Raw genomic sequence first — 26,464 nt, 5'->3', positions numbered from 1 at the left:
GTTGTGTCTTGTCTGTACTGGCAAGGGTATTAGAGCACCAGCCCTACACCTGTCTCTCATCTACCTCTATATTTCTGCTGTCAATAGCCTAGGAAACTAATGGCTATGCCAAAACAGTGGGGCTGCACTATAAAGCATATTTTTGCTGTTTAGGAAGCTTTTCGATCCCCTTAATAGTGTTATTTTCCCTGCCTTACGTTTACCCTCCCATTGAATTCAATGCTTTTCGAAAAGGTTCGATAAAGGTTTGACGTTTGGTTTGATAAAGGTTCGACGTACGTACCCCATGTTCGATTGGCCTCAGTGAACCAAACCTGCAAAGGTTCGCTCAGCTCTAGTCACAAACACAGACAGGTTATACCGGTAAGTGTTCTCAATTTCCCGGCTGCAATATTACTGCTCTCATTTTTCTGGAAGTCCTTAACCGGAGGGCGGGGAGAGAGAAAGATCCTGTCTCCGGCCCTCCTGTTAGGGAGTTCCAGAAAAATACTGGAGTTTCCCATTGACGACTTGCATTATACTCTGTACTTGAGTTGAGCCTGTCCGAGTGTCCAACCTACTTGATTCGAGAACCAAACACTCAAGCATTTTAGTGCTCACTCATTATTAGTTATCTCTCCTAGAGCCACTGAGTGAGACACTGCACACTGACATACACTAAACAAGCAGGACGATCAGGGCAGAAGAGATGAGTAATTTTGTTTCTTTAGCTCACAGAGGATTGCTTATGCTTGTAAGAGTTCCTCAGTTTTCCACCTAAACCACACAGTTATGTCCTGGACTGTCATATCTTTTGCTATTGTTGTGGACTATGAGGTGTTCTGCTACTTTATGTTGTTTGTCCCCAGCTCCATATCACTGGTGAAGCAGAATGCTAGGTTCCCAGCAGAGTCTGCATCTTAGATAGCTAGTAATGGGGATGAGGAGCACTGCCTATATATTGTATGAATATCTCAACATAAGAATAGGAAAATCTTCACTTGTAACCCATCAACATTGGGACATAGTGAAATTCATGAACAAAGCACATCACTCTCTGTAAGGCCTATTTCACACGTCAGTATTTTTGATCAGTTTTTGTTGCCAAAACCAGGAGGAGCGTCTCCAAAACACAGAACAGGAGTCAGTCTTTCAATTTTCATTTTGAGGGGGCCCAGCTTTATTTGCCGGGGAGCCCCTGACTGGCCAGCCCGCTTGTGGCTTGCTATGCCCTGTTTTTTTCCTGGCGCATTGTAAAGGGTTAATCCTCTATTGCATGTTCCCTCCTCTTGTGTTTTGTTTGTTACCGGTTTCCTAGGTTTCCCGGATCCGGATGTGCTGCAGTCCTCCACCCCCCCCCCTTGGGGGTATATATTTTAGTGCCCGAGGTCCTTCCGGCCTCTTTGATCAACGATCGAGAGTTGCCCAAACTCCCTCCCCTTTTATGTTGCTGTTTGGTGTTGAGATTAATGGTGTTATTGAAAGTCGCAGCGGATGGAAGATCGGCTGTGGGTAACATGTGTCGGAGTCTGGCGGCAAATCCCCATCACTTCCGGTGGTCAATTTTATGAGCTGCGACCTTACCCTTCAAAAAATGGTGGTGTTAGAAGATGAGAGTGGTTTTAAGTTTTGATACTCTCCAATAAAGTTATTTGAATTTCCAATTTGGGTCTTGTCTTTGCATCGGGGGAAAAGGGGCTTTTGTTTAATGGTCGGGCAGTCTTCTCTGTAGCTTACACTCCTGGCTTTGGCAACAAACACTGATGGAAAATTGCTGAGACTGTTTTGATCCTTGGGATTCAGTAATGGCCTCCGCTTGGCTCCATTTTTTAAGATCACAAAAATGAGATTTTCTACATTTAGATTAAAACTCTTTTTCCAATTTTTATTCCAACCGCTTTAAATGCAGGTAGAATTCAGGGAAAAGTCCGGCACCGTCCTCTGTGGGGACATCACTCTCTGCTGATCATGGTACCATGCTTTCATTTTTCCCGAATTGTATCTGGATTCTAAAGCAGTTAAAATAAAACCGGTTAAAGTGTTTTAATCCTAATCAGATGGCAATCTTTGTGTTTTTGGATTTTTACACTACATTAGCCACCGATGCACGAGTGAGCTGTGTCTGAGGAGTGTGAGCGCGGATCTCTGCAATGGTAGAAGGTCACTCGCTATCCTCTCCTCCCACGTCTGACCAGCTACGTGTGCTAAATCCAGGAGGACGAGGCAGTGGGTAAACTTCAACTTATTTATTCACAATATCTTAGTTTGATGAGGTAAGAGGTCAGTAAGAATGATGGGATGGATGAGGGTTACAATATGGAGGATAGAGGAGAGAGGTAACAGGAGAAACCTCTCTGCAGTCTTGATAAATATGCAGCCAAGATGGCTCTGACCAGAAAGAAAGGAGGTGAGGAAACGATAGGAGGAGTTACAGAGAGAGACATCATGGGAAAACTACAATACATGAAAAACATATTATTATTATTATTTATTATTATAGCGCCATTTATTCCTAGGCGCTTTACAAGTGAAAGAGGGTATACGTACAACAATCATTAACAGTACAAAACAGGAGGAGAGAGGACCCTGCACGCGAGGGCTCACAGTCTACAGGGAATGGGTGATGGTACAATAGGATGGATGCGATTGTGGGAAGAGGAGATAAGAGAGGAGTAGAGATGGAGATCTTGTGAGGATCTGAGGTTGCGTGCAGGTAGGTACCAGGAGACTAGGTCACAGATGTAAGGAGGAGACAGGTTGTGCATGGCTTTGTATGTCATGGTTAATGTTTTGAACTGAAGTCGTTGGGTGATGGGAAACCAGTGAAGGGATTGGCAGAGTGGCGAGGCTGGGGAGTAGCGAGGGGAGAGGTGGATTAAGCGGGCCAAAGAGTTTAGGATAGATTGGAGGGGTGCAAGAGTGTTGGAAGGGAGGCCAGAGAGCAGGAGGTTGCAGTAGTCGAGGCGGGAGATGATGAGGGCATGCACTAATGTTTTTGCTGATTCTTGGTTAAGGAAAGCACGGATCCGGGAGATATTTTTGAGTTGTAGTCTGCATAAGGTGAAGAGGGCTTGGATGTGCGGCTTGAAGGATAGAGCAGAGTCGAGGGTTACTCCAAGGCAACGAGCTTGTGAGACTGGGGAGAGTGAGCAACCATAAAGTCTGATGGAAAGGCTAGTTGGAGTAGATGAGTGAGGAGGAGGAAAGATAAGGAACTCTGTTTTGTCCATGTTAAGCTTTAGGAATCACGCAGAGAAGAAGGATGAAATAGCAGACAGACATTGTGGGATTCTGGTTAGTAGAGAGGTAATGTCAGGTCCAGAGAGGTAGATCTGTGTGTCATCAGCATAGAGATGATACTGAAAGCCGTGGGCCTCTATGAGCTGTCCCAGGCCGAAGGTGTAGATGGAGAACAGCAGGGGTCCAAGAACTGAACCTTGGGGGACACCGACAGATAGGGGGCGAGATGAGGAGGTGGTGTGAGAGTGGGAGACGCTGAAAGTTCGGTCGGTTAGGTATGAGGAGATCCAAGATAGGGCCAAGTCTGTGATGCCCAGAGATCAGAGAATCTGTAGTAGGAGGGAATGGTCTACTGTGTCGAAGGCAGAGGACAGGTCCAGGAGGAGGAGGATAGAGTAGTGTTGCTTGGCTTTGGCAGTTAGTAGATCATTGGTGACTTTGGTTAGGGCAGTTTCAGTAGAGTGATGTGGTCGGAAGCCAGATTGTAGCCGGTCAAAGAGGGAGCAGGAGGAGAGGTGTGAGGACAATTCAAGATGGACATGCTGTTCCAGTAGTTTTGAGGCATAGGGGAGAAGGGATATGGGACGATAGTTTAACACAGAGGATGGGTCAAGGGAGGGCTTTTTGAGGATGGGTGTAATGGAGGCATGTTTAAAGCATGAGGGGAATACACCACTTGTTAGTGATAGGTTGAAGAGATGGGTTAGGGCTGGGATAAGGACTACGGTGATGTTGGGGATGAGGTGCGATGGGAGCGGGTCAAGTGCACAGGTGGTTAGATGTGATCTTGAGAGTAGAGCCTTATAACAAAGGCCAGTAGATGGCAGCAAAGTACAAGAAACACTGTGCACTGTACTATCGCCTGTGAAATAAATGGAAGAAAGATATCAGATTAAGTAGATGTCCTTTTCTGTAGAGAATGGCCGCAGCACACACTGTGAATTGTAAGAGATCCAGGTTTAGGGAAGTGCAATGTATGACAGCTTGTTGATAATTTCTCTAATGTGTTTCCTCCATCAGCTCACTCAAAAATACGGCTCAATATTCACCATCTGGAAAATGTCTGAACCGGTGATCGTCCTGTGCGGCTATGAGACGGTGAAAGACGCCCTGATCAATCATGCCGAGCAGTTCAGTGCACGACCCATCATCCCAGTGTTGTACATCTCCACCAAGGGATATGGTGAGATTAATGCATCACGTAGGATCTGTCCGTGTCTACCACCTTCATCTCAGAAACTGATTTAGATATGACAGGGAGGAGGGGTATGAAGCTGCAGTTACTAGCTCTGTGATACAAAGTAAAATAAGAAGGGCGCACAAACCCCCCAGCTAGATAAAAAAAAAAAATATTTAGGAGATCAGCAAAAGGATAGTGGAGACCCCATAAGTATAAGGTTGCAAATAATATTGGTATCTGACCCACATCTACAGATGTCTGAAGGGGGAATAGGACATCTCTATGTAATATTAGCCACATTTTACCACAAACATTGAGCCCATCATCCATCTTGGTTAAGTATATAATGCATTTAGCTGTGAAACACCCCCATATCACCAGGCTTCCCCAGTAAACCTGACAGTTCCTTCAACTTCTCTATCCATTCACCCCTTTTTCCCTTGTTTTCTCCAGACATTTCCCTCCATCAGAGCAGTCTATTGACTTTCGTCCCATTGCTCCAAATCATCCGTTTCCAATCTTCTACTGTGCAGTTCTCGTATTTTTTTTTTGCAAACTTGAGCTGACGCTTCTTATGATGATATTGAAGTCGCGGCTACTTCACCTTTTTTCAGGCCACCATTCAAGAATTGTGTAACGCGCGTCGCTCGGTGCTTCATGGACATCTGTGATGTCACTATTATGGAGCAGACGAGCCGCCTCCACTATCGGGTGTCACCAGAACTGATGGACCTTGTGATGAGCGACTTGTTGATTCTGATATTTTGCCTGGACGTCACCTCTTGGCTTCTGAATGGATAATAATAATAATAATAATAATCTTTATTTCTATAGCGCCAACATATTCCGTAGCGCTTTACAATTCAGGAGGATCATATACAAACAAGTAACAGTTATAGAAATACAATATTTAGAGGGGAAAAAAAAAATACAACCCTGCTCGTGAGAGCTTACAATCTACAATGAGATGGGGGGAGAGGCAAGGTTCAAGTGCTTATTTACAATGACAATCCAACCATCTCACGGAAATGGGGCTGGATAATGGTTTCCTGGACCAGTGGGCCCGAGCCTTGAGATGCCTTTGGGTGCCATGGAGTTTGATGTGGAGCTATGTTGTGAGAGGTTGTAGAGGGACTATGTGAATCGAATCTGATTAGGGAGTGTGATAGGCCGCCCTAAAAAGATGCGTCTTTAGGGTGCGTCTGAAGCTGAGTAAGTTGTGATTTGTCCTAACTTCTTGGGGTAGAGCGTTCCAGAGGGTTGGTGCAGCTCGGAAGAAGTCTTGGATCCGGGAGTGGGAGGTTCGAATTAGTGTGGATGTTAGTCGAAAGTCGCTTGCAGAGCGTAGAGAACGGGTGGACTGATAGACAGAGAGGAGGGTGGAGATGTAGGGGGGTGCTGCACTGTGGAGAGCTTTGTGGGTGAGAACAAGCAGTTTGAATTGGATCCTATGATATATGGGCAGCCAGTGCAATGACTGGCACAGAGCAGAGGCATCCGAGTAGCGGTTAGCCAGATAGGTGACCCGGGCTGCTGCATTAAGGATTGACTGTAGAGGAGAGAGTCTAGTTAGGGGGAGACCAATTAATAGAGAGTTACAGTAGTCCAAGCGAGAGTGGATCAGGGCCACGGTGAGGGTTTTTGTCGTTTCCATTGTGAGAAAGGGGCGGATTCTAGAGATGTTCTTGAGGTGCAAGCGGCAGGTGCGGGCAAGAGATTGTATGTGGGAGGTGAAGGAGAGATCAGTGTCAAGTATAACCCCCAGGCAGCGGGCTTGCGGCCTAGGACTTATCGTTGTGCCACACACAGAGAGGGAGATGTCAGGTTGAGGAAAGTTGGAAGATGGAGGCAAAAGAAGAAGTTCAGTTTTGGAAAGGTTAAGTTTCAGATAGAGAGCAGACATGACATTGCAAACTGCAGTCAGGCAGTCACTGGTGTTCTGTAGTACAGCGGGGGTGAGCTCAGGGGAGGAGGTGTATAGCTGTGTGTCATCAGCATAAAGATGGTACTGAAAGCCAAATCTGCTGATGGTCTGACCAATTGGGGCAGTGTAGAGGGAGAAAAGAAGAGGGCCAAGGACTGAGCCTTGAGGGACCCCAACAGTGAGAGGAAGAGGAGAAGATGTGGAGCCAGCAAATGATACACTGAATGAGCGGCCAGAAAGATAGGAAGAGAACCAGGAAAGAACAGTGTCCTTTAGGCCGATAGAGTGGAGCATAGAGAGAAGGAGATGGTGGTCAACAGTGTCAAAGGCAGCAGAAAGGTCAAGAAGAATAAGCAGAGAGTGGTCACCGTTACGTTTTGCTGTCAATAGGTCATTGGTCACTTTGACAAGGGCAGTTTCTGTTGAGTGTAAAGGGCGGAAGCCAGACTGTAAAGGATCTAGAAGAGAGTGAGAGGAGAGGTAGCGGGTGAGGCGAGAGTAGACCAGGCGCTCCAAGAGTTTAGAGATGAAGGAGAGATTGGAGACTGGTCTGTAGTTGCTTGTGCAGGACGGATCAAGAGAAGGTTTTTTTAATAATGGAGTAATGATAGAGTGTTTGAGGGAGGAGGGGAAGATACCCGAAGAGAGAGAGAGATTGAAGATTTTAGTTAGGTGAGTGGCGACAACCGGAGAGAGGGACTGGAGTAGAGGTGTGGGGAAGGGATCAGTAGGGCAAGTTGTAGGACGAGAGGAGGATAGGAGCCTGGAGACTTCCTCCTCTGTGACTGGGTCAAATGTGGAAAGTGAGCTGGATGGAATATGGGGAGGGATGGGATTCACAGGGCTTGGTGGCTGGGAGCTGATCTCTTGGCGGATGTTTTCTATTTTCTCTGTGAAATACGAGGCCAGGTCATCAGCATGAAGGGCTGTGACAGGGGTCTGTACTTTGGGACTGAGGAGGGAGTGAAAGGTGTCAAAGAGTTTTTTTGGATTGTTGGCAAGTGAGGAAACAAGGTTGGTGAAGTAGGTCTGTTTGGCGAGGTGAAGGGAATAGTTATAGGTCCTTAACATGAACTTGTAGTGGATGAAGTTTTCTGGTGTGCGGGTTTTCCTCCATAGGCGTTCGGCGCTCCTGGACAGACGTCATTTCTTATTCTTCCACCTTTCATGGCCTCACATGATAGAGTTTGGAAATTTTCTTGCCGAGAGATACCGCTATGGATGAGCTGGATGAGGACTTTTCTCTTTTCCTGGGAAATCTTCTTCATGGTGGCTCCTTAATTCGTCCAGTGACTTTCACTTGCGAATGAACCTAATAACACACTGAGCTATTAGAGAATCTGAGAATAGGTTGTAATTTGTAGTATACAGGAAGAAAAATAGTTTTCAACCACCAGGAGCAAAACAGTAACGATTAAGAGACATGAGAAGAATCTGCAGAACTAATCATCTGCTAAATAGTTGCAAGTGAAGTCCATGTATGAGATAGCCGAGATGATTGTCTCTAAAATGAAGGTCGTCTCACGCTCAAAGCTGTAGTGGATGGAGAGATATAGAGTCTGAAAGGCAAAAGTTCGAAACATTGTTACACTTTTGTTCATCAGTATACTCGTTTCATTAATAGTATGCATACTGGTGGATTCCTTTGTATTGGTAGCGTTCTCACATTTTTCTCCCTGGTTACAGCTCTATATAAGACTAAGGATTGATAATATCTTTCAGGATGTGTAAGTTTTCCATTGTGACTTGGTCAATTATAAATGGGCTTTTGCCCAGAGAAGACTGCAGCTTTTCTGGATTGAGCTGATATACGGCTTCTTCTTTAGGTGATGGAGCTGTGTCACACTGGCAGGTATAGACCACTGCTGTGCCCTGGATCCAGGTCTTGGAGGGCCATGGCTAAGAAACTACCTTGTCTTCACTAGAGCCTCTGATGGTGAGGTTAGGTGTGTGCTGGAAGATAGCTGCCAGGTATCACTCCAGGGCAGGCCTCCGTTTTGCAGCAGCTGACCCCAGGGGTCAACCAAGCAGGTTCGGACTTAGGTACAGGTATGACAGCAGAAGCAGACCAGACAGCAGGAACTGGCAGGACCACTGGAACAGACTGGACGGCAGATACTGGCCGGATGACTGGTATAGACTGGCAGATTGGAACTGGCTGGACGGCAGGTACTGGCAGGATAGCTGGCACAGATGGGGCAGCAGGAACTGGAGGATAGCTGATACAGACTGGGCAGCAGGTACTGGCAGGACTCAGGGACTCGGGTAAAGGAACACAGGACTGAAACAGACTCTGGAGCTCCGGTGCAGAAAGACTGGAATGGTATAGAAACAGGAACACTCAAGTATATTTAAGGCAGGTACAATTTCAGGGGACCTGACAAATAGCAAGCATGCAGACTACGGATAGGACACATTGCACAGGCATCTTGCACTTGTTCTACAGACGGTTCTACCTCAATCTCTGCAGTACCTGGAAAACATTCCTCCTGTATGTGGGCAAGTCAGGAAAGAACACCAGGATGTCGTCCAGGTACACAACCACACACAACTAGTGAAAAACCCAGAAAATATAATTTATGACCTCTTGGAAGACCGCAGGGGTATGCAGAGCCTGAATGGCTTTACTTGATTTCTGAATTATTATTTATTATTATAGCGCCATCAATTCCATGGCGCTTTACATGTGAATACATGTATACATGTAAATGTATATGTATGTATACATGTATGTACATGTATTTTGTAATGTATACAAAATAAGGACAAGTACAATGATCATAAACAATACAAAACACAGACCGGTACAGGAGGATAGAGGTCCCTGCCCGCGAGGGCTCACAGTCTACAAGGGATAGGTTAGGGTAGAACTGGTTGTGCGGCGCTATATCAGACTGAGGGTTACGGCAGGTTGTAGGCTTGTCGGAATGTCAAGGTAGAGATTTTTGGTGAAGACTGCTAATGGAGTCTTTGTTTGGGATATTCAGAGACGGTGTCGTATTAGCTATATATATCAGAGCCAATATTAATGTATCAGACCATGAATACATGTTCTCCTTCAGCCAGCATCACCAACTAACTCGTGTATTCGATAGATGCAATTATACCGTAAGCATGAATAACCTTGAAGCTAGACAGGGAGTACTTTTACTCCTTAATTTCTCACAGCACATTGCCTGCCTCCCGTACATTCCTTCTGTGTGAACATTACTGATAACACTTTTGCAGCTTCACATTCTGGCTTCATTATCTTTGTTTAACTCCTTCATGACTATACAACTTTGAATTATACTATAGATTTGTGCAATTGCTACATAGACAGACAGATAATTATGCAACTACATCTACATTTTGATTATTTATATATACAGATATTCTTATTACGTTTGAACAAACAAGCTATAGCTCAGGCGACCTCCACAGTCCCCCCCCCCCCCTTAATATATCTGTGAATGTTGTCAACTTCAAATTTTAAAATTTTCCCCAGTTAGATATATTTTATTATTTGGGACTTTAATTATATCAATAAATGCGGGCTTTTCATGAGATCGGTTTAATTTAACACTACAGACTTTAACTCCTTCCTTAAGTACTTATTTTATTCATTAAAAATAACTTGAAGCAAAAAGGAAGATGCTTGGTCAGTGCTAGTCCATTTAGGGGCACTTTGTGAACCTGGATAATCTGCTCTTGTTTGTGGCGCAGACTTGGAAAAACCTTCTGGGATAATGGGTAGAATAGCGGGCGCTTTCTGCTTCGGTTGTGTCGGGTCCATTGGTTTCTGAGATGTGACGTCAACTCGCGTGTCACTGCCAGTGCTCAGCAGACTAGGCCGGGGAGACATCAGCCTGATGGGATAGGCTCCTCCAAAACTTTTCCCGAAATGAAAGAATCCATAGCTAGTATTTTATATTAAGGAAAATCACTGAATATATTCATGAGTTAGTAGGATACAAAAACATTTGCAAATGGTTAGATTACATTAACCAAACCACATTTTTGGGTCTATGAAATGGCTGAATTAAGTATTTTAGATTACTCAATTCGTACCCTCAACAGTCCCCCCTTTGACTCACTTCTGCCATTTCTAAATACTAAGGGCACCGTGTTCTCTTTGGAAAAGAGGAAGAAAGATCTGTTGGGAAATCCTGCCTGACTGAACGTTGAGACATGGGTGGAGAGGGGAATAGGATTTCTTCACCGATTTGAGACCAAGGACCCCTAGGCGAGTCCTCACCCTTTGTAGTTGGACTTTTCCATGTCTCAAGGTTCTCTAAGTCCTCTCTTCTGTTTCGGCAATGATGGTTTGGAACTGTACAGGACTTTTTGTAAAGGATAAATATGAGCAGGACACTCAGTGCAGCTCCGGTGGATCGACCCTTCTGCAATGCGGGGCGTGAATCCATGTTGTCCTGCTGTTGAGCTTTATCGAAATTTCTGTGTCCTTTTAGGATTAATCAGTCTTCTGACCGAAAACAATATACTACTAACTCTGATTTAGGATTTGAAATTAGGAAATACACTTGCTTATTTCTCTAATTAGTCAATCATGTGAAAATTATACGTGCTTTGTGCTAGACCAAAAAAAAACATTTTACATTGGAACCTGTTTATTACTAAAGAGAAACAAAACACGCATTGGTTTACAATTTATTAGTTTGTCTTTTACATACCACTTACATTATGTGAATTTTCAGCAATGACGTCGTTTTCTGCACTGGAAAGCCTCTGACCAGACCTGGAAAGAAATCTACACAACACACACAGACTTGCATAAAACGTGCTCATGATATAATCAGTTTGCAGTCTCTAAGAATGGGTAGAGCAGGTGCAGGGAGTTTCTACGGACTCTTTACAGTTTTTCCTCATTGTTTTAAGAACGTGTTTCACAAGACTGGGAGAGTTTGCCTACCTGGGTACTGAACCCTGGCGTCACCAAAGCGCACACTGATATTTGTTGTTCACAGATTTTAGTCCATGTTACTTGGGCCATCATTAAGAAGAGATCTCATGACAGAGAAAGCTTACCACCCTTCATCCACAGATCTTCCTCAGTCAGCCGGCTTCCTGTGTCTCGCGCTCCACTTTTTGTTGATTCGCTTGTTCCTGTAGGGATTTAAGAACACAAGGAGTGACAGAAGTCACTGACGTGACCGGTGTCACCGAGGCATGGTCTTTATGCATGGTAAAGGACTCCTCAACTCTAGGCCCGTTCACTGCTTCTTGGTCAGCTGCACCTGTGCGGGGATCTCCATCCGATTCCATCAGCTCAGATCTAGACTTTCTTTTTGGCGTACCTAGCTTATTTGACAACAGGAAAGATCTACATCCTACATACATTTTGACTATCTTACCTACCTCTGCTCCACCTATCTAGAGAGGCACTTACGTCACTTCCTCCTGTACCGATAGGAGGGGAGGGAGTGGCCTAAATTTCGACTACCTCATGTTGTGCAAACTGTACCATATCCAGTGAAGAATCGACCACCATCTGGTTTCCTCTATAAAAACAAAAACGAAAAGAAATATGCATTAGATCATTTTTATAACAGACATGTTTCATAGTAGTCTAATAAACATGATAACTGTTGCAAAAGAAGGCCAGCTTTAAAGCCTATCCAATATGTCTGCTGTGCCTTTTACTGCTGGAAAAATATAATAGATATCTACTTTTCCCCCCTTTTTAGGTTTTGTTTTTATATACTATTTTGACAAAATTATAGGCTTATAACAGCAGACAATATAATTAAACAACTAATAAATATAACCTATACTTTACTGGCGAATTTTGAAACCTTACAACACGATTCATAGATATTCTGTATCTACAAAAGAAAGGAAAGTAATCAATTTGGCAGTTTGTATGCAAAAATAATACAAAACAAAAACATAACCATAAAAACAAAAAAAAAACAAAACCTAATTTGTATATTTTAAGAAATATACTTTCCCTGCAAAATTTATTTAATTATTTAGGTATTAGTAGGATACTAGTGATAATCTCCTGTGAAATTTTGAACTCTAAAGATTAAATAAAATCTACTTCACCAGCCGAAAAGAGCACTTGTTAGTATATAAAACACATGTAGTCCCGCAAATCTCTGTAGAAGCCATTCTTTTTTTTTTCTCTACTTCGTCAGGTTTTGTTTTTTTTTTACAACTTGTGATAAGTACACCCTCCCACACATCCCTGCGGGCTTATGGCCCATATCTTTCCTTTAGGGTGCGCGATGTTAGAATGGCTGGTGGGAAAAACAGATACAAGAGGGGCCATGGGCAGAACTTTCATTACAATCACAGTAAATAGCTTTTACTACAGACATTTATCCTGAAAGGCATCATTAGAACGGGTGGCTTGGGACTGGAAATCACTGCAGCAAGAGGGCAAGCACTCCGAGGCTCCCCCCTGTGTCATTAGAGAAGGTTGGGGCAGACTCGTGGGTGCAGCCCGGACTGTGGGCAGTATCTTGGGAGATCTCCTGGGGCTGATTTAAAGGGATTCTGTGATACTCTGGGAAAAGGCACACCTGGCTTCAGGTAGATCATTACTGGATCTACAGGGAGTTTACCCACAACATTAGGCCCTTTTGACTATAATAGTCCACGTCAGATTTATTAGCACATGGCATAGAGAGCATCACAGTAGGGAGTGCCCATAGGGGGCAAGTCTCCTCACACCCTTCTGGGAAATATAATTTAGTCAGGGTGAGAGTAATACCTCTTTCTCCATCATAATTTATGGCAGCCTTTAATTTATTTATCAAATTAACCAGCAACTCCCACTGGGGCAAAAATAGCAAAATATGGTCGGGAGTTATATCAGACACTTTATTAATGGAATTGGTTACAACAGTGTCAACTATAAATTTGAAAGAGGCCCCTGCAATACTTCTTATTTAATCTGACCATTACAGTATACATTTATGGGCGATTGGCTTTGGTTTTGGGGCCTTGGACAGGAGATTGGAATGGTGGGACACGGCATCCTCTCCGGAAATGCCCGGGCTGACCACAACGCCAACAATTCCGTTGCTGGCTCTGCTGGTTTTGTTGATTGGGAGCTACGTATACGGGGTTTGGGCCCTGTCAAGGCATGGGCTGTAGCGGGGGCTGCACCAGCGTGTCTGTATACACCAATACTGGGGCGTTCCTTTTGGATTTGGGGGCTGGATGCTTTACCAGGCTTTTCTAGAAACTTTTAACAACCAGGATAGCGTCTTTGGCAGGAAGATTTATGATCTCGGGTCGAGTGGACATCACCATGTCCTTAAGATCTGTTTGCAGACCTTCAATAAAAGGAGGTGCTTAGGAGGGTGGCTTGTGACTTATTGGTTGTAGTGAACCAGAGATCTAAAAAGACTCGTTGGAGCCTGGCAAAATATTTTTCAGCAGATTCCCCTTTTTCCTGCACAATATCCTTCAAATTAGTGGCTTGTTCCACCAATTGATCTTGAGCCCATCTTTTTAAAGCAGCACAATACTGTTGTCCACTTTGGAAAGTGGTGTCATCAGTGCCTGGGGGCATTGTGAGATGGGGTTCCATTAAGGGCCAAAAACTGTCTCCTGCTTTTACTTTGGTGAGATTAACAAGGTCCTTCCGGGCAGCTGAATATAACTGGTGGACCTGTAGCATTTCCCTATAAAATCGCATAGTGTTAATTTCAGGATTTGGCAGGCGGTGGATTAATGCCGCTGATTGGGTGGGGTTGAGGGGGACATATTTGGGTGAGGGCTGTTCCTCGTCAGGTTCGGGGTCTGCTGAATGCTCCGAACGACTGTCTGTGTCAGTCTTGACTGACACATTAGGTGCTGTTGGCAAGGGATCCCAGTCTTCCCGTTGAGCTGCTGCTACTGCATGATAGACAGCAAGTTCTCCATCTAACACTAACCTGACCTCCTCCAGATGCAGATTACAACCTCTGATTGTAGACATGATGCTTTCAACAATCAGTCTTGCAGCCCTCTTCACAGAAAAACCAAATAAACCAGCAGATATCATGGGCAGTGAAACACTTCTACGGGTCAGCAAAGTAACATCCAGATCAGAAACAAACAATTGAAGGGTTTACACAGTCCCTCAGAACATTTTCAGAATCCCGGGGATGCATGGGATCAAACCGGGAGCCTACAGCATGAACAATATAGACTGCCGGAAGGGCACCTCCTCGAGTTACACCAATATGACCAGGTTCAACATGACCATGTTGTCTGACATATTCATCCGATTCTTCCTGGATTAGCTGACCACCCTGCAAAACCATTTGCCGGGCCACACCCCCAGCATGATGCAAATTTGAATTAGCCGGATTAATATACACCCCTGTCTCCTGTGTCAACAAATCTCCCGTCCCTATCCTAAACAAAATCTGAGCCCCTCCGGGCGTAGCAAGCAACTGAACATATCGTGGGTTAAACAACTCCAGACGGGTCCGGGATCGTTTGGAATAAGGTTCACCATGTATCCTAGGGGAAGGAGAGGGATCCAAGGGGGCGGGATTGGTAACTGGGGAGCGTAACGCCAGACTGGCCAGTGAGGGGAGAGACGGCATTGCAGGTATGGGAGGGACCAGGGGTATGGGTGTGGAAAGAGTTAAGGAATGCTGTCTAGTGGGTGAGACTGCAGCATCTATGAGCATCTCTGGGACAGGGGGAATAGAATGGAGATCAGGTTGTGGGGCAGCAACAAAACAACCTGCCGGAGGACCCTCAGATCAGTCCTTAGACTCGGGTAACATAGTAAAACACAACATCCTTTTGCTCATCTTCAACCTCAATATATCCTTCCAACAGCAATGCCTGCGATATTCTGCCAAACAATTCTGCATCATTCAACAATCTCCTGTCTTTTAACTTGCCCTTTTTTGCTTTTAGTGGTGTTGCCCATAGTGACGGTTGTAACCGACCTCCTTTTGGTAATTCTAATATTTTAAAAATCTTCAAGGCATGATGTACAGCTTTCTTCCCTTCTCTCTCTGCAACTAGCTCTAACACAGTCTGTGAACCTTCAGGCCTCTCAGCTTTCTGTCTCCTCTGTCTGAACATTTTTTCTATCTTGGTGGTGTCTGGATTACACTAATTTATGACTATGCGGCGTGCGTTAGAGTCCGGCCGGAACTCAAGGCTACACCTCTATACTAGCTGCTTCCTCAGCTATATAGTAATAAGGGTATCCCGCGCTTGGAGGAGGGGTACAAAATGTATTCCCTCCGGACTTGATCAGCTGCACCAAAGTTAATGTCCTAATCCCTATCTTCAGCCACGGGAACCCCTTAAGAAGGGTATCTCGTGATATGGAGGAGGGGTACAAAAGGTATTCCCTCCGGACTTGAGCAACTGTATCAAATTTAAACGTCCTAACTGATCTGTCCCAGTGGTCTGTACCAATTCTTAAGTATGGTCTGTCCCAGTGGTCTGTGCCAACTCTTCCAAGTTGGCCTGTCCCACCGGTCTGTACCAGTTCTCAAGTATGGTCTGTCCCACCGGTCTGTACCAGTCCTAATCCCTATCTTCAGTCATGGGAACCCCCCGCGTCTTTAATTACTGACCGGGTCAGTCTAACTAGCTATATTCAGCCACCACCGTCTTTCCTGTCCTAACAACCGTCCTCTGGATCCCGTGTGACACTCGATCCACACCTCAGGGCTGGGATTGTGCTCTGAGCTCCAGCGGGCACTACCCCTGAGTCACAATCAGGTACCTTTCAACACCGATTAGGACACACAGCCCGTCACTCCCTCCTCTCCAAACCAACCACAACGGCAGTGAATATACAGTATGTAACACTTACCAAGTTCGAGTTGGAGATGATCAGTCTAATTGGAGCGGAGGGAGATCTCAGTCCGCGACGTCCAAAGCATCGGTATTTGTAGGTCGACAATGCATCCATGAAAGGAGCCCCACGCTGGTGCGCCAACTGTCAAGGTAGAGATTTTTGGTGAAGACTGCTAATGGAGTCTTCGTTTGGGATATCCAGAGATGGTGCCGTATTAGCTATATTATATATATATATATATATATATATATATATATATATATATATAGATATAGATATATCAGAGCCGATATTAATGTATCAGATTCAAAAAGAAGGAGCCAGCACAATTTCTATACTGTATTAATAAATGGAGATTTTTAGCAAAACATTGCAATATTTTGAGCCACCCCGCCAACGTTACGGCAAATCCCATGGGGCAGTCCTACACTAAATATTATATTTTATTTGGGGTGCCATATGGCCTCACACCTTTAATGCAGAACTGCTTGAGGCAGCACTTACCTGGTGCTTTTCATTCCTGTACCTGTGACTGAGTCACAGCTGTGGGCGGGACAGGCCCAGGCAAGTGCTGCTAAGATTAAATATCCTGTGGACAGGACCGGTGGCTGTGTGTGAACAGTCACCAATGGCTAAACCAGTATACAGATAGAACAACCAAAATAGGGTGCACGGCCTGGTGGAGGCTAACCACCCGCCAAGAAAAAATTTTAGAATTTGTGCTGGCTCCCTTTTTCTGAATTTTTCATTGGCAGGTGGTTAGCCTCCACCAAGCCGTGCACCCTTTTTTGGTCATTCTAGCTGTCTGATTTTTGGCAAGTGGTGACTGTTCACACACAGCCATCAGCCCTGTCCACAGGCTATTTAATTCAGGCAGCACTTGCCTGGGCCTGTCCCGCCCACAGCTGTGATCTCAGTCACAGGTACGGGATTGCAAAGCATCAGGTAGGTGCTGTTTTAAATAGTCTTGCTTTTAATGTGTGAGGCCGCATGGCACCCTTCAGATAAATAAAATATTAGTGTAGGACTGCCCCTTGAGATTTTCCGTGGAGTGGCGGGGTAGCTCAAAATATTGCAATATTTTGCCAAAAATCTCCATTTATTAATATGTACAGTTTAGAATTTGTGCTGGCTCCCTTTTTCTCATTAATGTATCAGACCATGAATACATGAGACATGTTCTCCTTGAGCCAGCATCACCAACTAACTTGTGTATTCGATAGATCCAATTATACAGTAAGCATGAATAACCTTGAAGCTAGACAGGGAGTACTTTTACTCCTTAATATCTCACAGCACATTGCCTGCCTCCCATACATTCCTTCTGTGTGAACATTACTGATAACACTTTTGCAGCTTCACATTCTGGCTTCATTATCTTTGGTTAATTCCTTCATGACTATACAACTTTGAATTATACTATAGATTTGTGCAATTGCTACATAGACAGACAGATAATTATGCAACTACATCTACATTTTGATTATTTACATACACAGATATTCTTATTACGTTTGAACAAACAAGCTATAGCTCAGGCGACCTCCACAGGAAGAGGTGGGTCTTCAGGTTGCTTTTGAAGCTTGTAAAGGTAGGCAAGAGTCTGATTTGTTGTGGCAGAGCATTCCAGGGTATGGAGGAGGCACGGGAGAAATCTTGGATGCGATGGTGGGAAGAGGAGATGAAAGGGGAGTAGAGAAGGAGATCTTGTGAGGATCGATGGTTACGTGCCGGTAAGTACCGGGAGACTAGGTCACAGATGTAGGGAGGAGACAGGTTGTGGATAACTTTGTATGTTATGGTTAGTGTTTTGAACTGGAGTTGTTGGGTAATGGGAAGCCAGTGAAAGGATTGGCAGAGAGGAGAGGTCGGGGAGTAGCGGGGGGGAACAGGTGGATTAGCTGGGCAGCATAGTTTAGAATAGATTGTAGGGGTGCGAGACTGTTAGAAGGGAGGCCACAGAGCAGGAGGTTGCAATAATCCAGGAGGGAGATAATAAGGGCATGTACTAGTGTTTTTGCAGCTTCTTGGGAAAGGAATGGAATTCACTTGCCAGATTATCCTGTAATCGGACATGGCTTGGGTCTCTGTATGTGACAGAAGGTAAATTCAGCCTGGAGGATGAGAGGAACCAAGAAGTAGGTCTATTGGGCAGTCATACAGACTGTGTTAAGATAATGTCTTCGCTTCCTTCTTATTGAAGACCTATATGTAGGACCAATAGACGGGTGGCATGCCTGGAAGTTTTGAAGGAATCAGTGGCTGTAGGGGAGGACATGAACGAGACATCTCTTGTGACATGACTGACCCCAACAAAGTGCTTCTCCAGACCTCCAGTGCAAGATGGGCTTGTGCACTCATAGCCATGGCATTCCAAGGACCAGGGAATGGGACAGGCTCGGTAGCACATAGAAGACAATCTGCTTGGAGTGCAGCATTTCCATTCAATGTGCTACATGATTTGTAATGAATTGGATGGCCTCAGACAGGGCTCTCCAATTAATGGATGACACCATCAAAAGAATTGGAAGACATTGGATGGGAATCTGATATTGATCCACCATGGTCTGTTGTATGAAGTTTCCCAATAGGCTGACTCAATAAACCATGTGTTATTACAGGAAATGCTCACTGAAACTCAGAGGCAGAGAGGAGTTGCACTAGCTGGCCTCTCCAACAGACCCTAGACTAGGGAGTTTTACGGTTTTGCGGTACTTTTTTTGGTGCGACAAACCTCCTGATGATGTTTAGCCAGTTTCCCTCAGTCTACTTGCATATGTTTAGGAGGAGCTGTGGAAGATGATTGTTCTGCAGTCTGCAATCTCTGGAATTGTGGAGCCAAACGCATCACCTTCCTCTCTTGGTTCACTTCTCTAGCACGTTCCCGACACCTGAGGTCGACCTGGATAGCCAGGGAAACCAGGTCATCTAAGGAGGTGAGAATATCATGACAAGCAAGGTCATCCTTAATTCCTCCTGTCAGACCCTCGCAGAAGGTTGCTACCAACACCTCATTATTGCAACCGAGTTTCAAAGACAGGGTGCGGAAACTAACAGCATACTGGCCTACTGTAAGTTTTCCCTGGTCCAATCGGATGAGGGTAGATGCTGCAGAGGGGACACGGCCCAGCTCATCAAAAACCTTGTGGAACACCGCCATGAAGGTGTGCAAGTTCAAGATCTGCTCTCTACGATAAGTGGCTGAGCCATACAAGGGCCTCTCCTCCCAGATGGGACATAATGAATGCCATCTTAGCCCAATTTTAAGAGAAAATGATGAGCCAGAAGTTCAAAATGCAGTTTACACTGATTGATGAACCCACGGCATTGTTTGGCATTGCCATCAAACTGCGGGAGCTGACAAACTGGGTCCAGAGCTAGGAACAGGAATAATCGGCTGTGCTTCCCACTAGCAAGACATCTACTGACACAACATCGTAAGTGTAATGGCACATGGTCAGGAAGGTCAATGGCCAGAGCAAACGGTCACGCTGGTGGGTCCTGGCTTATCTTGGAGGAGAGTGACTAAGCGACTACCTTGTCTTCACTAGAGCCTTTTAAGTTAAGAATTGTGCTGGAAAGTAGCTGCAAAGTACCCCTCCAGTGCAGTCCCCAGTTCTGCAGCAGTTGACCCCAGGGGCCACCAAGCAGGTTTGGACGTATGTAGAGGCAGGATGGCTAGAACAGACTGGACAGCTGGTACATACTAGATGGCTGTTACAGAATGGACAGTAAGTACTGGCAGGACTCAGATACAGGAACATAGGACTGGAATGGACTCAGGAACTCAGGTGCAGAATTACTGGTCTGGCACAGAGACAGGAACACTGGTAAATGTATTCAGGGCATATACAAGTTTAGGGAACCTGACAACTAGCAAGTGTGCAGAATACTGACAGAATCCATTGCTCAGGCACCTCCCAAAGGGAGAAGATGTCATAAATACTTAGCACCTCTCAGTCAAGGGCTAATAGGCATTTCCAGGTTATGGTGCGATGGCCTTTTAAGAAAAGAAAGATGCGCGCTCCTGGAAGACCTATGCAAAGTGCACAGGCCCTGGAATTAGGAGGCAGTGACAAGAAGAGAAACCACCCCTGAGCAGAATGTGAGCGTGCCGGAATCACTACCAGATGGAGGAAGAGGGACAGCGCAGGGACGCCGGCGTTACAAGCTGTAACATGCATTTTGGATTGCACGGCAAACTGTGATCACATACAATGATTTCTGGGAGATTTCCTGAGCCCAAGCAGTGAATTGCATACCCCTGTAGACAAGGCTAGAAAAGGGCCCCTGTGCAAGATTAGCATGTGGTGCTCCTTTGCAACCCAATAGCTTATCATAATGCACAATTCTACCTGCCAGGTATGAAGAGTTTGTGCGTCAGCAAGGAGCCGTATGGCTGTTACCCGGCAACAATCCACACCGATGTCCTTGATGAAGACCACCTGTTCGTGAAAACGTTGGTTAATATCTATCTTTCCTTTAGTGCCCAATAAAAATAAGTTATATTTGCAGTAACATTTCCTACTCGTCTTCTTCGGTGCTGAGGTTTTCGCTAGTGTTACAGGAATTCTGCCCTTTCCACAAGCTCCATCAATTCTACAGCAGTATTGCTGCCTTTTTTCCTACATGTGTATTTCCTTCAGCGCCACCTGAGAGCCCATAGATCACAAGCATCCAATATTGACTGTACTGTAGACGGTGGGATATTCTTTTTCGTAAATAGTTCCACAATTTGTAGATACGGTTCATAGATTGGTGACCTCTGACCATGTTTACTTCTGGGAGACTCTGCCTCTCCAACAGGCTCTTTCTTATACAGTAAAGTGAGAGTTGCAAATTGACCTTCCAGCTATTTTTCATTAGTACCACTGACTTTTCCAGCCTCGAGTTCTTTATCAGACAAGAAAACTCCGGCAATTATTATCCTTGCTTCCCACAAGTTTATAGACACAATCTCAAAGATTTTGGAGTTGGAGCTTTAGTTAAGGTTTACCTCGCTCTACACATCAGATTGTTGTTCTAGGTCAGAGCTTTTCAATTGTGAGAAAACGGCGTCGCGTGACCTCCAAATTACATATTATAGTCCCAGGAGTCTAGGAAGGGGCTGAGCTGTCTGGTGCCACAGCTGCTGACACCATTTGCTTTGTGGTTGATGGTGCGTTGTGGCCGGCTTAGTCTCTGCAGCTTATATCGGGGTGATGTGGGCATGAAGTGAAGTCCCAGAAAAGTCTTCTTCTGTATACAGCCAGTAATGTCTCCATGTCCTTTTCTCATTAGGTTTTACTGGACCACGGTGGCGATCACTCCGACGCTTCACCATGACGTCTCTCAGGAATTTTGGGATGGGGAAGAAAATGATGGAGATGAGAGTTTTGGAAGAGTCCAAATACCTGGTGCAAGCCGTGTCCAAGACAGGAGGTGTGTGGGCTTCAAATATGCCAAAATCTGATGATAACCAATAGGAGAGAATTCATAGATCTCAGGGGTCATACACACATTTACATGTATTCTTTCCTTCATGTAACTTGTCTTTTCCCACCGGTCTCTAGTGGAGGGAGACATTGGCTGTAACCAACAATCTTCACTCGAAGCTTATTTTATGGAGTCAGCAAGTTCAGGGCGCTGTTATTTCTGCAACTGGTGATCCAAAACAAGGAATGTGTCGCCATAGCAACCCAAAATTTGCCATAATATGGTGCAATAGTTATCAACTCCATGATATCTTCCGGGGGATCGATCTGCCCCAACCTGCTCCATACCCACCTTCTGTTACACGGACTGATCTCCATGCCCCCCTCTCTAACAGACTGCACCCCATGCCCCCCCTCTAACAGACTGCTCCCCATGCCCCCCCCTCTAACAGACTGCTCCCCATGCCCCCCTCTCTAACAGACTGCACCCCATGCCCCCCTCTCTAACAGACTGCACCCCATGTCCCCCTCTCTAACAGACTGCTCCCCATGCCCCCCTCTCTAAAAGACTGCACCCCATGCCCCCCCCTCTAACAGACTGCTCCCCATTCCCCCCTCTCTAACACACTGCTCCCCATGCCCCCCTCTCTAACAGACTGCTCCCCATGCCCCCCTCTCTAACAGACTGCACCCCATGCCCCCCCTCTAACAGACTGCACCCCATGCCCCCCCTCTAACAGACAGCTCCCCATGCCCCCCACTCTAACAGACTGCTCCCCATGCCCCCCTCTCTAACAGACTGCACCCCATGCCCCCCCTCTAACAGACTGCTCCCCATGCCCCCCTCTCTAACAGACTGCTCCCCATTCCCCCCTCTCTAACACACTGCTCCCCATGCCCCTCTCTAACAGACTGCTCCCCATGCCCCCCTCTCTAACAGACTGCTCCCCATTCCCCCCTCTCTAACACACTGCTCCCCATGCCCCTCTCTAACAGACTGCTCCCCATGCCCCCCTCTCTAACAGACTGCTCCCCATGCCCCCCTCTAACAGACCGCTCCCCATGCCCCCCCTCTAACAGACTGCTCCCCATGCCCCCCTCTAACAGACCGCTCCCCATGCCCCCCCTCTAACAGACCGCTCCCCATGCCCCCCCTCTAACAGACTGCTCCCCATGCCCCCCCTCTAACAGACAGCTCCCCATGCCCCCCTCTCTAACAGACTGCACCCCATGCCCCCCCTCTAACAGACTGCACCCCATGCCCCCCCTCTAACAGACTGCTCCCCATTCCCCCCTCTCTAACACACTGCTCCCCATGCCCCCCTCTCTAACAGACTGCACCCCATGCCCCCCCTCTAACAGACTGCACCCCATGCCCCCCCTCTAACAGACTGCTCCCCATGCCCCCCACTCTAACAGACTGCTCCCCATGCCCCCCTCTAACAGACCGCTCCCCATGCCCCCCCTCTAACAGACCGCTCCCCATGCCCCCCCTCTAACAGACTGCTCCCCATGCCCCCCCTCTAACAGACAGCTCCCCATGCCCCCCTCTCTAACAGACTGCACCCCATGCCCCCCCTCTAACAGACTGCACCCCATGCCCCCCCTCTAACAGACTGCTCCCCATGCCCCCCCTCTAACAGACTGCTCCCCATGCCCCCCTCTCTAACAGACTGCACCCCATGCCCCCCTCTCTAACACACTGCTCCCCATGCCCCCCTCTCTAACAGACTGCACCCCATGCCCCCCCTCTAACAGACTGCACCCCATGCCCCCCCTCTAACAGACTGCTCCCCATGCCCCCCACTCTAACAGACTGCTCCCCATGCCCCCCTCTCTAACAGACTGCACCCCATGCCCCCCCTCTAACAGACTGCTCCCCATGCCCCCCTCTAACAGACTGCTCCCCATGCCCCCCTCTCTAACAGACTGCACCCCATGCCCCCCTCTCTAACAGACTGCACCCCATGCCCCCCCTCTCTAACAGACTGCACCCCATGCCCCCCCTCTAACAGACTGCACCCCATGCCCCCCCTCTAACAGACTGCTCCCCATGCCCCCCACTCTAACAGACTGCTCCCCATGCCCCCCTCTCTAACAGACTGCACCCCATGCCCCCCCTCTAACAGACTGCTCCCCATGCCCCCCTCTAACAGACTGCTCCCCATGCCCCCCTCTCTAACAGACTGCTCCCCATGCCCCCCTCTCTAACAGACTGCACCCCATGCCCCCCCTCTAACAGACTGCTCCCCATGCCCCCCTCTAACAGACTGCTCCCCATGCCCCCCTCTCTAACAGACTGCTCCCCATGCCGCCCTCTCTAACAGACTGCTCCCCATGCCCCCCTCTCTAACAGACTGCTCCCCATGCCCCCCTCTAACAGACTGCTCCCCATGCCGCCCTCTCTAACAGACTGCTCCCCATGCCCCCCTCTAACAGACTGCTCCCCATGCCCCCCTCTCTAACAGACTGCACCCCATGCCCCCCTCTCTAACAGACTGCTCCCCATGCCCCCCTCTCTAACAGACTGCTCCCCATGCCGCCCTCTCTAACAGACTGCTCCCCATGCCCCCCTCTCTAACAGACTGCACCCCATGCCCCCCTCTCTAACAGACTGCACCCCATGCCCCCTCTCTAACAGACTGCTCCCCATGCCCCTCTCTAACAGACTGCTCCCCATGCCCCCCTCTCTAACAGACTGCTCCCCATGCCCCCCTCTAACAGACTGCACCCCATGCCCCCCCTCTAACAGACTGCTCCCCATGCCCCCCCTCTAACAGACTGCACCCCATGCCCCCCTCTCTAACAGACTGCTCCCCATGCCCCCCTCTCTAACAGACTGCTCCCCATGCCCCCCTCTAACAGACTGCTCCCCATGCCCTCCTCTCTAACAGATTAACTATTGGGGTACAGAGCATGTCACTCACTATTGGAGGAATTGATGTACGGCTGATGGAGGGGCTTCACTAGTCGTCTCCCCATGGCTACCAATATGGAGTCCCGGGTTTGGTGCTATCGTTCCCTATTGCTGGGGATAGAGCAGTGCGGCCGTGTCTCTCCTGACTGTATGAGGAGCCTCTATGTGACGAGACGTCCCCTCAGCATGGACCGGACCCAACTGGTACCAGGCACAGGAAGTGTCAGCACCGAGCAGGAGGCTCCTCCCACCTGTTTCTATGGCAGCCGGAGGTGAGGAGACGGATCACCTGTCATACACACATCAGCCAGTAGATGGCAGCAGAGTGCACAGCACATTGATCACTCCTCAGTGTCCGCACATACAATGCATTACACACATCAGCCAGTAGATGGCAGCAGAGTACACAGCACATTGATAAGTCCTCAGTGTCCACACATACAATGCATTACACACATCAGCCAGTAGATGGCAGCAGAGTGCACAGCACATTGATCACTCCTCAGTGTCCGCACATACAATGCATTACACACATCAGCCAGTAGATGGCAGCAGAGTGCACAGCACATTGATCACTCCTCAGTGTCTGTCCATACAATGCATTACACACATCAGCCAGTAGATGGCAGCAGAGTGCACAGCACATTGATCAGTGCTCAGTGTCTGCACATACAATGCATTACACACATCAGCCAGTAGATGGCAGCAGAGTGCACAGCACATTGATCACTCCTCAGTGTCTGCACATACAATGCATTACACACATCAGCCAGTAGATGGCAGCAGAGTGCACAGCACATTGATCAGTGCTCAGTGTCTGCACATACAATGCATTACACACATCAGCCAGTAGATGGCAGCAGAGTGCACAGCACATTGATCAGTCCTCAGTGTCTGCACATACAATGCATTACACACATCAGCCAGTAGATGGCAGCAGAGTGCACAGCACATTGATCACTCCTCAGTGTCTGCACATACAGTGCATTACACACATCAGCCAGTAGATGGCAGCAGAGTGCACAGCACATTGATCAGTCCTCAGTGTCCACACATACAGTGCATTACACACATCAGCCAGTAGATGGCAGCAGAGTGCACAGCACATTGATCACTCCTCAGTGTCCACACATACAATGCATTACACACATCAGCCAGTAGATGGCAGCAGAGTGCACAGCACATTGATCACTCCTCAGTGTCCACACATACAATGCATTATACACATCAGCCAGTAGATGGCAGCAGAGTGCACAGCACATTGATCAGTCCTCAGTGTCTGCACATACAATGCATTACACACATCAGCCAGTAGATGGCAGCAGAGTGCACAGCACATTGATCACTCCTCAGTGTCTGCACATACAGTGCATTACACACATCAGCCAGTAGATGGCAGCAGAGTGCACAGCACATTGATCAGTCCTCAGTGTCCACACATACAATGCATTACACACATCAGCCAGTAGATGGCAGCAGAGTGCACAGCACATTGATCACTCCTCAGTGTCCGCACATACAATGCATAACACACATCAGCCAGTAGATGGCAGCAGAGTGCACAGCACATTGATCACTCCTCAGTGTCTGCACATACAATGCATTACACACATCAGCCAGTAGATGGCAGCAGAGTGCACAGCACATTGATCACTCCTCAGTGTCCACACATACAGTGCATTACACACATCAGCCAGTAGATGGCAGCAGAGTGCACAGCACATTGATCACTCCTCAGTGTCTGCACATACAATGCATTACACACATCAGCCAGTAGATGGCAGCAGAGTGCACAGCACATTGATCACTCCTCAGTGTCCACACATACAGTGCATTACACACATCAGCCAGTAGATGGCAGCAGAGTGCACAGCACATTGATCAGTCCTCAGTGTCCGCACATACAATGCATTATACACATCAGCCAGTAGATGGCAGCAGAGTGCACAGCACATTGATCAGTCCTCAGTGTCTGCACATACAATACATTACACACATCAGCCAGTAGATGGCAGCAGAGTGCACAGCACATTGATCA

The 26,464-nt window shown here is 47.1% G+C and overlaps 1 protein-coding gene across 1 annotated transcript in view; it reads left to right on the top strand.

The window, feature by feature from the left end:
* LOC142316934 (cytochrome P450 2C3-like) overlaps positions 1–26,464 on the top strand; it is a 149,086-nt gene that overhangs the window by 30,901 nt on the left and 91,721 nt on the right. The window contains exons 3-4 of the mRNA XM_075352715.1: positions 4,240–4,402; positions 21,376–21,516. Of these exons, the coding sequence (XP_075208830.1) occupies positions 4,240–4,402; positions 21,376–21,516 (304 nt within the window). The remainder of the gene's footprint in view (positions 1–4,239; positions 4,403–21,375; positions 21,517–26,464) is intronic.

The sequence above is a fragment of the Anomaloglossus baeobatrachus genome, chromosome 6, assembly GCF_048569485.1.
Source record: "Anomaloglossus baeobatrachus isolate aAnoBae1 chromosome 6, aAnoBae1.hap1, whole genome shotgun sequence".
In the NCBI taxonomy this organism is placed as follows: Eukaryota; Metazoa; Chordata; class Amphibia; order Anura; family Aromobatidae; genus Anomaloglossus; species Anomaloglossus baeobatrachus.
The sequence above is the reverse complement of the archived record's forward strand: the minus strand, read 5'-3'. Positions and strand labels throughout refer to the sequence as shown.